Below are 13,371 nucleotides of genomic sequence, written 5' to 3'. Positions count from 1 at the left end.
ATAAAATTATTAGATTTTGGTCGTCAGAGGTCAAAGCTCACAGTCACTGTGACCTTGCCTTATCCTTGTAAACCTGAGCTCATAAACACCTTGAGGAAATGTCTTTGACATTGGAAAGACATCACCTACTCAGACGTGTTGGCAGTTTGGATGGCATCTGACTGTGGTGTTAATTATCTAGTGTTAACAGTGAATACTATTTCCTTTCATGGCAGGCGTCTTCACTGCACCAGAAACTACATCCACATGCACCTATTTGTCTCCTTCATGTTACGGGCAGTCAGCATCTTTGTGAAGGACAAAGTCGTCCATTCCAGTGCTGGATTGCAGGACTTTGATTCTGCCCTGCTGGACAACTTAAAGACAGTCAGCATGGCACCAGTGGACAAGTCTCAGTATGTAAGTATCAGTTTTACTTGTTTGAATCTTTTTCTTATCTTACTGCTGGTGGCAACAACTATAGCTTTGACTATTAGACCTATATAAAGAATCTTTTTTTATTCAACAAAAATGATAAAATGATCCCAATCAATCAAAAAGGAATATAAAATCATATAAAAATATTATCTGAAAACTCCTACGGCTTAAGCTCAAAACTAAGCTAAACTAAAATCAAAGAAAGAAAAACACACAAGTTCTCCTTAAGAGGAACAGAAAAAGGCGCCCTCACAATCTCCTCACTTTATATACTAGGGAAATGGAGATAGTCTCAAGAAAAGTATCTTAACACATATCTACATATATGGTAAAACATGCATACAAACACCATTAATATTCAACATGTCATTAATATTCAGCATGATGACTGTGACAGGTCAAAAGTTCAGATATTACATCGAGATACCACAATAGGGGAAAGAACCTGCATTGTCAGTGTGTTATCTTGCCAGTCTATTTGTTGTTTGGTTTGGTTTGTTAGTTCACACTGTTAGAGTGCAGAAGCTGTTGCATGTACTTGTGATACTTTTTTCAGATTGTCCATAGAAACTCAAACAATCAGGAGTTACTGACAGGGTGTTGCATTAATTTTTATGGATGTAATCATCAGTGTGAGTGAGAACTTTAAATTGTTTCCCCTTTAACAAGCTCATCACACAGACTCAAGAAAGTCCCCTATTACCTTTATGTTTAGTCTTTCTTTGGGTAAGGAGCACACAAAGCAGATTATATCATGGCCTTTTGGAGCTTTCTTACACGCTCTCTTGCATTCTGCACCTGTCTTTGCCTAATGAAAGCCTGAGCTTGTGACCCCCACCTGCACCTTGTGAATGTTTAAGCTGGTTACTCCTGCCTGTCCCCAGCGGAAGCATGAGCTGGTGACCTCCGTCTTTGTCCAGAGACCATCTGAGCTTGCGATCAAGCACAAGGTGCTGGGGGAAGTGGAGGAATGATTTCCTAGAATAGGGGTGCTGGAGGCAGCTGGAGATAATGTTGTTGGGAAAGGCATGGCCAGCGCAAGGAAGCAGTAGCCCAGCTTCTACCATCCTCGGTAGGGAAGACCCCCCTGGCATAGGTTGATAAGGTACTGCCGTCATCATTGGAGGAGGTACCATCGGTGCAGGCTGAAGGGTCATTAGAGGCATTATAGGAGGGGGTGCAATGTCTGTGAGCTGAGTTTGGGCAGTAAGGAGGCAGATCCAGGCCCCATTCATACCTTTGAACTCGCACAAGGGACCATTAGTATCTTAGATAGATGAGCAGCCGCCATAAATGCTTCAATGGTAACAACAAAAGTGTATCAAAAGAGTCGACTCCAAAAAGAGTCATTGTCACACTGTTGGCAATGTTACAACTTTTGTACAAATAAAGGGCATTTTCCAAGCCTGTTTGACAGTTATCTTCCAAGGCTGCCGTATTTGTCATCCCCTAGGGGACATTATCTCTGTGGCAAATAACTACATGTCTCACTGGATTATAATAAGGGGCCAGGTTTTGTGGCAGTGTGTATTTCATGCTCCCAGTGGGAATGCTTTGGTGAGGTTCATTTCTTACCAGCTGCCGGAATTCATTTTGAAAGCCATCTCCACCCATTTCTTTCAAAGCCAGGGGGTAAAATGTCTCATTTGAAAGGTGACTATTTGCTTGATTTAACAGCAGCCCATCTGATACAGGTGGTGTGAAATGTTTCATTGCTGTATCTAGGTCATGAATCTCCCAGTTGCCAAAAGGGCATAATTTTTCAGGGCTACCTTTCATTAGGGGTAGACTGGTTGAAAGGGTGCAGAAGGTGCATTTTTTGAGGGGAGATGTCATACAGTTAGTGCCTCTTCATTCCAGGATGCATCTCCTCCTTCTTTTGAATCCCTAATGTGGATTGCTGCTGTTTGTGTACTCAAATTTCCATCACTTGCACCAAGGCCATTTCTTCCACCTCTCAAAACAGCAAGCAACTGCGTTGCTATTTGACATTTAATCTCTTCAGAGTTTGGAAAAACAACGAATGCTTTATGTCCTCCTTCTTGACTTGGGTAGGTTAGTCTTTCGGATACAACTATTTGAGTCCTTACTTGGAGTTCTTATAACACAAATTTGGGGTTTTCTTTCCCCTTAAAAGACCATTTTTCTTTTTTTTTTTAGAGTAAAGGAGTTAAAGACTCTTAGTAATGCAGTGTTATTTCCTCCCTCTATTTGCTAATCCAAGATTATTTACCCCTTCTAGATTCTTATGTGGGGTTATTTACCCTTTTTAGGTACTAATACGGGCTGATTTCTCCCTTCTAGATGCAGCTTTTGCAGCTGTTCCCCAGTCACTGTTAATCACGACTACAGGAAATGCTGCTCAATCTCAGCTTGTCCCTCATGTTCCATACATCGCACAACTCCAAGGGAGAAAACTGGTTGGCTCAGGCTGCTTTCTGTGTTCCAACTTCAGGAAGCTGGTGCAGCTGTATTTTTATTTATTTGGAAAGGGTCGTCTTTACTCCCTCAGGAGTTCATTCACAGTGTTCAGCAACCTTTAAACACAATTCAGTCTGGATTTGCTGCCACTCAAACTTTTTCTAGATATTAAAATCAAATCTGGGCTAATCAGGGATCCGCACCGTAGTTGACAACTTAAGCAGCCAATCAGAGACTGCTTTGTAGGTGATGATTTAACATACTGGCTACTGCTTGCAAAAAAGTAATGAAGGTTCTCAAAGAAACAAGCATGAACGTTAGTAAACACAGCAATCACTGAAGTTATTGCTGAAGTAGTGACAACAGTTAAACAAAAACAAGATTAGGCACTGGCAGAGTTTCTTGGACTGTTCTTCCTATTGGATTTGCAAAAAGCTTGATTTATCAACTGACTCCGTTGGTGACGAAGAAGATGTTCCCTGGTACAAATCCCATTATTGCTGTTTCACAACTTATTGCGCTAATGAAGGACCAGAAATAAGACTTCAAATCTGGGGATAGTGTTCACACTGCTTCAGACATTAAACAAGAACGCTGCCAGCTGGTATTCGGCAGCTCAGGGGCCTGGTTGCTAAATGAGAAATAGTAAAACATATGCTGGCAACGCCAGTGTATCACAAGTGCTAACGTAAGAAAAGCAACAGCTTAATAGGTAAAGGAGTTTAGGCTGGTATTCACACCCACTGAAAATGTTTGGGGCGGCACAGAGTCCAGAATGATATAGGGAATGAAACAGAATGTTGAGCTCACATTTTTCTTATCAGGCTATGGGTATTTTCGGGTATTTCCTCATTGATTCCTCTTGTTGATAGCCTTGTTTGAGTGTGGCTTAATTTTATCTGTGTGTGCCCCAAGTGCTGTAAACATTTGGAGGAATTGCTTTTTTTTTTTTTTTTTTACTGATGACTGTAATCACAAACACCAACTATACTATACTATACATCCTACACTGATGCAATTATAATCCCAAACACACAGCACATACAGCCGAAATAATTGTGTTCATACAATTGCATGTTGGCAGGAATGTAAGTATTTCAGAAAGAGAGTCCAACTAATTAGAAACTATCTCAATTGAAAATCACTTCTTTGCTGATTATCAATAACATTAAAACCCAAACAGGACTCTCGCCTTCAATTTACTGTGGCTGAGTGGAAGGTTTGCATGATAAACAGATAGCCTAAAGGCTTGATCCAGGGGTCTGCCCTTCAGTCTATTGAGTCTGTATCACCCACATGTCATTTCCTACTCAGACCAGATGTCTAGTTTTAGAATACTGAGAATTAATTGTCAGAAAAGACAGAAGTGAAAGATGAAGAAATAGGAGACATTATTTGTTTTGGTTCCAAACCATGTGATTAAAAACACCTAATTCGTTTTTTCTTTTGCTGCAAGCATACTCCTCATTTCTGATGCTGTGTTCAGCACTTTGGAATTAAACAGATGTCCTTAACTTTATTTTTCTCTCTTTCTGAAACATTTTGTGCAAATAGAATCAACAACTAGTTCCACTTAAATGTTGCACGTTAGACAAGGTTACTAAATTTATCGCCACAACGCCTCAAAGTAATCCCTCGCTTTCTCGAATTTCATTCAAATGATGAAAGCAACACGCTCGTGCCATCTTGCACTGACACAGTGAAGCTATAACGATGCCTGGGGTGTGTGATGAAGTGTCTAATGGGCTTGCATTTGCGGGGTTACATAAGGAGAGCGAAATGAAAACTGTGACTGCTTTGTAGCAAAAAGTCTTTCATCATTAAAACTCTACATGCAACAGATTCTCTTTGACAGAACACTTCAACAACAAATTTTCCATGGGGACTTTTCTCATTGAAAATTGCAAATATATATTATCAGGACAAAAAATTATGTCCTGTTGTTTGATTTAATTAAACAACCAATTTAATCAGTGACTCAACTCCATTCATGAGTCTGACTGAGAAAGGGAATAGCACTCATTAAGGACACCAAGGTTATGTTTTTCTGTTCTTTCTTTGCAGGTAAATTGAAGTACCTTTTGCAATAATACCACATTACAGTTGACTTTTTTATTTTTAGCTGATCTTATCTTTTTATGAAATGTAGGGATCAGAGTGTTGCTTTTAGTTGAGGTCAAAGATAAATCAAAAGTCAGGACTGCTCGTTTTATTCAGTTGATTTGAGTCATGAAAAAATTGTGTCAGATTCCCCATTAAATATTTAAATCTGCTAGAGTGGGAGCATTTGTTTGCAGTCATTTTTACTTTAATCCTTGTGAATCTTTCATAATATGGCAGTGAAAACAAGTGATGAATAGTTATTTGTTGGTTTCTTTATAGTTAGTTGATATAGTACTAATAAAAGGGTATATTTAGGTATTTACAGATACTCATACTTTGCAATGCAATGGAATGTTCTGCTGGAAAAAAAACTTTACTGTCATGGCATTTCTTTTTCATGCCACTTGACATGATTCACCCACCCAAACACTGTTAGAGACCAAGTAGTTGGTCCCTCCCCTTCACAGCAGGGTGAAGCAGCCTCCCACCCCATAAAATCTGTTCAGGAAACGTCCTGAGAACTGTGGCAAATCCCAGATCCCAATCTGATCGAGTGTCTGTGCGATGTGCTGGTACCCCACCTCATAACCCACAGGTCTCAGACACCCTGTTTAGACCTGACATCAACATGTCTCTCAGGTAATCTGATCTCAACTGCACAACGCTAAATACAGGTGCAAATGGCCACCAAGACGCATTTCTGACCCAATCACTTGAACCACTTGACAAGGTGCTCTTGGACTCATTTGACCACATATCTTTTGTAGTATAAATGCTAACGCCATACTGATGTGTCTCCAGTATGGACCAAGTCATCAGTGCAGGACTTGGTGTTTATTTTGGTGACAGCGCGTTAATGTTCTGTGGGGTACTCATTTTATGATGAGTTGGACAAAGTTTTGCATGACCATCCATCGTTTTGCCCTACAGAAGGAGGCATGTTGAATTCTGCTCACAGTGAGATCTCCAGCTGTACCAACACAACTGCTACCGTGAGTGTGGGTGGAACAAAGTGTGGATGTAATAACTGTGCATAGGGCAGCAATGAAATTTGATCACAAGTGCTCAGATGAAGACCCATGATAGGCACAGGTATGATGGCGATGTGTCTCGGCTGTCCAATTGTGTTCGGATCACCGAAACGCATGCTAACACCAGGTCTAAACAGGCTCAAAGGATCATAAACCACAGGACATCCCCAAAGGTCCAGTGTCCATATGTCAACAGGTCAGAGCCAAGTCTGATCCAAGGGGGCCAAACCATGGATCAGAAGCACCTCCTGAGAACCAGTTCATCCCACAAATACCTGATCAGATTGTTTAGTTAAATGGGGGTATATAGGGAGTTTTTGATTCAGGAGAGGGCGGGCACTGGCTGTCTAGAGATTGTCAGGTATGCAGCTAGAGGAGACAGCTTGATTGACAGCCGAGAGAAGGTGAGGGCAAAGACTGGTATGACCTCTTTTAAAAATTTAGATGGACTGATATCAGCAGGGCAAGACGATAGACACATATAAAAGTATGTGCATACACAATACCCACATCCCCACCGCGTTTGTTCTGTGCTTGTAGAAATCAATGCATTTGTTCATGCTTTGTTCATTATACATTATGAAATGTAAGTTTAGTTAAATATAAAATATGACTACATTACAGCTTTGCACATAAATGCATTGCATGCACAATAATGTGTCTTTTTTCAGGCAATTGGTGAAGGATGACAGACATATAGGAAAAGGAAATGCAGATGAATGTATTCATTTTTATGGATTTTATCCATAGGGCTGTTCAGACTTAAAGCATTACGATGAATGTGAGGAAAGTGTTTAATGTATCTTGTCATGTAATGGGGGTTCTGGTGCTTCTCTGCTCCCCTCACCACACCATCAACTGCACACATACAAGACATGACCAATTTTTGTCGAAGCACAAGGGTTGTATGTTTATTTACAGTATGTTTATTCTGATGTACTGATTTTGTGTCTTAAACGTGATCTTTAATTCTAGTGATTAAAAACATTGGTCAGTTAAAGCAGATTTGATGTTTTTATTGACATGAACTTTCTATTTAGTTTCACTGCTGTTGACTTTTTTTGATATGCAAATTAATACAGCAAGACGCCACAAAATGTAATCAGTTCCTCTGCTCTCTAAGGGCGCCTGCGGTGCAAGAGTAGTTTGTACTGTGCACGGAATTAAGTGTCAAAACACAGACAAATAAGCAGGTACAAATAGGATGTGATGAAAGTTTAATTGTTTTGTTGTCAGATTGGCTGCAAGGTGACAGTGCTGCTCTTCATCTATTTTCTGGCCACCAATTACTACTGGATCCTGGTGGAAGGCCTCTACCTCCACAGCCTCATCTTCATGGCCTTTCGATCAGACTCCAAATACCTCTGGGGATTCACCCTCTTCGGATGGGGTAAGCAGAAAAGTTTCAATTTATCCTTTCATGCATAACACCTATGACATGGTGCAGCACAACTAAAGTGCATATTTTAAACAATCCTCCAATCACTTCAGCAACAATGTAGCCAAGGCTGAGAGCTTTAGTAGAGCTGAGACCTGCAATACAATGACGATTGCCACAGGAGTATATGATTAAATATACAGAATACAATGCATGAATATATTCTATACAATGCATTATTGTTTCTGAACAAAACCACATTTAAGGGTTAACATATTATTGCACTGCATAACTCTCCTGTGGTGATTTGTGCTTATATATGAGAGATTAATGATCTTCTCCACAAAGAGCTACATTTGCATTTTGGAAGAAGTGAAACTATGTGGGGAATCAAAGTTTTATAACTCAGAAACTCAAAACTCAAATAGAAAAAAATGCTATCTTCTGTCATTGCTGTTTTGAAAGCAGATGTGTAGTTTTAAGAGGCAGATCTTAAAAAAAAAAAAATTACCATTCGAAAATAAAAATATGAAAGATGGAAGGATTTGTAATATAGGGGTACATTTTTGATATTCATGAAACTGCTGCTATTATTTTGAGTTCTAGTTTTTTTCTTGCACATAATGTCTAGTAGATGAAAGGCTTTTGTCCCCCTATCAGAACTTTTCCATTTTTTTTTGAAGTCATGTTAACACAAAGGGGAGAAAAAAGGACCCTGACATCAGAGTTTTGCTCCAGCCCTGCCTGTTTTTTGTTATACTAACTCTGTTATACTAACTCTCCAAAGTTTAAAGGTTCTGACTGCATGCCATTTTTAGCCATGTCTTTTAGCTAAAAAATAAACTATTGAGACATGTCCTTTTCCATCAGGAAACCTCCATTTGTAAAATAACAGTGTGAGCTGCCGTGTTGTGCTTTGGTATGGTCTAATATAACAACTATTCAGCTGAATGTTTTGGGACCTGCCTGCTGATTTTTGATTTTGTTGTGAACTGTGTGCTAAAGACCAGTGGGGTTGAAGTTACCTTCAGGGGAACACACAGCTCATTCTATCAGATGCTAGGTAATTTATTCAATTTATTCACTGACACACAAAAACACACACCACCTTGCTGCATCATCTTTCACTACGGTTTTAAGCCACCCACCCACCCGTTTCTTGACATCAGCTCTGTCTGGGTGTGGGATTTTGTAGAGAATAACCCTGTGTACCCACCAAACGCGATGAAAATTATTTCATTGCGCCTCAAATGAAGTCGTTCGTACAAAACTCGTACAAAAACCCCAAAATGTTGTTGTTTGGGCGGGCTCGACGCGCGGCGTGATTTCGTCGCGCGTCGAGCCCGCCCAAACAACAACATTTCTTCCGCCATTTCATTCTCTCGTTGACCATGCCTGAGATAACCACGACCATCACGGCGTCTTCACGCGACGACGCCGCAAAAGTTCAATTATTTCAACTCGAGCGTTGGACGCGACGCGAATTTCGGGTCCAACGCGCCGCGCAATCGTGTCGATCGCGTCGCACGGCAAAATGACGCGTCAAATCGCGTCTTTGCATTGACTTTGTATGTAATCTTGAGGCGCGACCATTTTTCATCGCGTTTGGTGGGTACACGCCGTAAGTCTGATAGATTTGACTGTGACAATATAAAAAGCCACTCTGACACACACCTGTTGAATAGCTCTCCTTTGCAAACTGCATTTTCACTTTTAAAACGTCTTGCCTCTAATTATATTTGTTTGGTAATGTTAACATGAATGGCAGAAGCCCACAGATTAGAAAATCAATGCTATAACTAGGATGCCAAATCCAGTTCTCTGATTAGCTGGTAAAATAGAAGAAAACACTCTTATTATCTCTGTATAGCTTCCATCAACACAAACCCCCGAGCTATTCCAGTGCTGTGCTCAGTGATTGCTGTGAGATTATGGTTACATGCCAGCACTTTGTTCTACTCTCACACTCCCACAAGTCCCTCTCAGCCGCCGTTTGTCTAATTTTTCTTCATTGTTCTGTTTCTTAGTTTAAACTACAGATAAGATGCAGCGTTCATTTAAAATATGTACATCTGGTTTAACATAAATTGATAGATGAGGGATCAAAGTTCTTCGGATTAGACTGTAATGAAGCTACAGCCATATTTAGATGAGGTGCTTCGAGCGATGAAAGAGAGAGGAGACACTTCCTCTGAGAGAGGTCGCACATTTCAGCTGCATTATTTATCACATTCCCTGGTAGTAGACCTGAATTCTTAAAAGTAGATAATGTCAAATTTACAATTCAACAACCTACATTAGCACAGTGATTAGTGCAGGAGCCCCCTGTTAATTCACAGAGCTGGTCATTCCTGCAGCAATGGCAAACTGATTGTGCACATTGTTAATGTTACTGCTAATAAAAATCTGTCACTCACTCTGTCACACAATTTTAAACCCAGTTCTGTGTTAATTTGTTCTATTTTTCTCTTGTGGGGTCAGTGAGGTGGGTCAGAAATCCATTTGTCCAAAGTCAATTTTTACTTCCCCAAACATTTGTTTTATTGATTAGCATCGATCAAAAAAGACAAAAGACTAAATGGCTCTTGTTGATGTTGGAAAAAAGTGAAGTGATGGTGGGATCAGTAGTGACAGTTTATAGAAACTAATGTGTAATCAGATGTTTATGTTGGAAATTGTGTTTTTTTGACTTTATAAAGGCTTCTGAAGTTTTAGACCTGCCACATATCATATAGCCCAGTGTCATTTTATGCCAGAAGAGCACACCGGACATGCACCAATGTGTTAAGATACAGAAGCTGGGATGAAAATGCTGCTTCTTTGGGCTGATGCACATCAATACTTGTGAATAGGATGGGGGTGTTTCATGATACAAAAACAACAGGTGCAAACACCATGAGGGCAAATGTCTTTGGTTTGTGTTTTTGTATATACTTGCCACAAATTATTGGGGACCATTTAAAATATGTAGCGGATCATGTTCCTTTGTCAAAGTTTTATATTTTACCATTACTATCAGCATCAAACAATGTCGACCTTTACTTAGGAACAACAATCGTTGCTTTAATTGTTGCTTTAAAAGAAAAATAAAAGTTTTACCTCCATCTCCCCCCCCCCCCACCCCCACCCACTTCCTTTTTTTTCCAACCAACCAATCCAGTGATTTACATACACACCCTCAGGGAGTTCACCCTTTTAAATCCAGGCAAAATGGCTTTATGTCTTTAAAAATCATGGGAAGAGGGCAATGAGCAACTTAAGAGGAAATGACCCAGAAATTTAAAGTGCAAGAAAATTACCTGAAAATTAACAAGGCCCCCCCCCCCCCCCCCCCCCAAAAAAGGGGAAACAAGGTAAATAAAACAAACAAACAAACAAGGATATAAAAAAAACCCAGATAAACTGCCTGAAATTAATAATTATTAATAATATTGTGAAATTCATAAATATATTTCTCTGGACATTTTTCACTAGCTTTAAAAAATAATTGTCTAAATCGACGAATTTTTGTAGTCTTATGGGACTTTTCTTGTGATTGCTCATTGCCTTTTTTGTTTTTGAAAGAAGTCAAACCACTTTGCTTAGGGTTAACAGTTATAGATACTTATGACAGGTGTCTGAATGCACCGCAGGAGTCTGGTTCTGTGATGGATGCTGCCCATGGAAATGGGTTGTGTGACTAAAAACTGTGTAGCTTTTAACTTGGAATGTCTCATTAGATCATACCTCTTCTTCCTTACTATCATGTGAAGGAAATTAAATATGAAATGTGACCATGACGATGAATCAGGTAAATGATAAAGTAATTAGGACAACACAACTAATTGTTTGTGTTTTTAATTTCAGGTGTTCCAGCTATTTTTGTGGGAGTGTGGGCGATCGTCAGGGCAACGCTAGCAGATGCAAGGTGAGAGAGCAATTCATGCTGTGTCTAAATGCACGCGTCCTTTTAGGCCCCCACAATGAAAGGGCACCTAGATTTCAAAAGGTTGACAAGTTATAGTGATATGCTTGAATATAAACATGGAATGGGGTTCAAAAAGAGAACTTTGGGATGGTTTAATTATCACTTAATTGTGGTGACATTTGAATCATCAGTGAAATCGAAATGGAATATGCATGATTTAATTGGCCTAAGATCTCTGAATACATTTTTGATAGAGGAGATTCTCATTAAAAAGTGACAACTTTATAGCCAAAAGTATGTGGACACCCCAAAATTAAGTGGAAATAAAGCAGTACATCCATATGTGATTGTTAAACCTCTCATTGCATAACCATGGACTACAATATACTGATGTAATGGCCTCCCCTCTTTTGGGAAGGCTTTGCACATGATTTTGGAGCCTGGCTGCAGATGTTTGTTCCCATTGGAATTGTGATCATGTTCTTCCAAACCAAACTTATCAAACCCTTCCTTCATGGACATCGCTTTGAGCACGGGGTTAGTGTCATGCTGAAACAGGAAAGGACATATACTGTGGCATTTCGATTTCCCTCAACTGAAACTCATTAGCCCATATCAAACCATGAAAAAACACATCCAATGTGCATAAAAGTATGTACAATGTATAAATACTTTTGGTCATGTGTATTTCAGAGACAGTTGGTAAAATTAAGGTGCAGTCCAGGATTTTTACAGGTCAGTCCAAAGTTATATTCAGACTGCATTTGATGTATTGCAAATGTTCAGCATTTTCCATTTGCAGGAAAGTTTGACCGCTGAGTTGAGTGCTGATTTTCAATTTATTTTTGCAAATTCTGATGTTATGGTATTTCCTGCCAAACATGACCTCTCAAACCTACCTCTCAGTAACCACTGATAACATTCATTATTTTGTTTGCTCCTGTTCAAGGATTGAAAAAAGCCTATTTTACTGACTCTCTACAAAGACCACACTACTGGAAACAATGTTGCAGAAGGGCAACTGAATTAATAAGAGAAATGTCTTGTTTGACAACTTTTTTGTTTGGACAGAGTGCTTTATGATATGCCGTAAGATGTTTAGAGGCTAAGTAATCGTCATTGCTTACTGTTCAAAAAATATCTTCAGTTTTGGGAGACAAAAAACAATGGCCATCCCCGTAGACACTTTCCTTCACTTACCGTTAAGGTCCTCCAGACAGGGTCATTGGCCATCAGCAATGCATTTCATCTATGTGAATCCTAGGAGTTGATATTGTAGTTTGATTTTTATGTTTTCGGGTTGTCCATACATTTGTACGTCCATGTTTCCCCTTCTTATGAATGCAGTATCTCGAGATATCTTAAGAAAAAAACCTTTGAAGGGATTTCGTCAAATTTGGCACAAACTACCTCTTGGACTTAACGATGAAATCATTAGATTTTGGTGGACATAAGTCAAAAGTCAAGGTAACTGTGACCTCTCTTGTCTTATTCTCGTGAACATATCTCAAGAATGCCTTGAAGAACTTTTGTCAAATTTGAGTCAAACATCCATTCTTATAAGTACAATATCTAAGGAGTGCCTTGGGGGAATCGCCTTAAATTTGGCACAAATGGACTCAAGCATGAACTGAACAAATGTGGTGATTGGAGGCCAAAAGTCGAGGTCATGGTCACTGTGACCTCACAAAACATGTTTTTGACCATGCCTCCAGAATTTATACACTAGTTATGACAAAGTTTCACAATATAAGTATAAAATGATAAAGTGATGATATTATATTACCAAAAGATCAAAGGTCAACTTCACTGTGACATCATAATGCTCTGCAAGAACAATTTTCTGGGCATAACTTAATGTCATAACTCAGGAACAGAATGGGAGACATTTGGTCAGATATTGAACTGGTGACACTAATCTTGCAACTGTGTTGATTACATATATCTTCTGTGCTGGGGTGTGTGTGTGTAGCATCCATGTTTTCACGGACATTGTAAACTGTAGCTGCAAACTGGTTCGCGGAAGCATACGTCTGTGAGGCGAAAATTATAGTGTTTCCATCATGTGACTTATGCTTGGTTGTGCTCTGATGATGGATCTTTTAATTGACGGT

The 13,371-nt window shown here is 39.5% G+C and overlaps 1 protein-coding gene across 1 annotated transcript in view; it reads left to right on the top strand.

The window, feature by feature from the left end:
* pth2ra (parathyroid hormone 2 receptor a) overlaps nucleotides 1–13,371 on the top strand; it is an 88,710-nt gene that overhangs the window by 46,222 nt on the left and 29,117 nt on the right. The window contains 3 exon segments of the mRNA XM_042494693.1: nucleotides 216–399; nucleotides 7,209–7,362; nucleotides 11,197–11,257. Coding sequence (XP_042350627.1) covers nucleotides 216–399; nucleotides 7,209–7,362; nucleotides 11,197–11,257 — 399 coding nt within the window.

Source organism: Plectropomus leopardus, chromosome 10 (genome assembly GCF_008729295.1).
Source record: "Plectropomus leopardus isolate mb chromosome 10, YSFRI_Pleo_2.0, whole genome shotgun sequence".
NCBI classification, from domain to species: Eukaryota; Metazoa; Chordata; class Actinopteri; order Perciformes; family Serranidae; genus Plectropomus; species Plectropomus leopardus.
The sequence above is the reverse complement of the archived record's forward strand: the minus strand, read 5'-3'. Positions and strand labels throughout refer to the sequence as shown.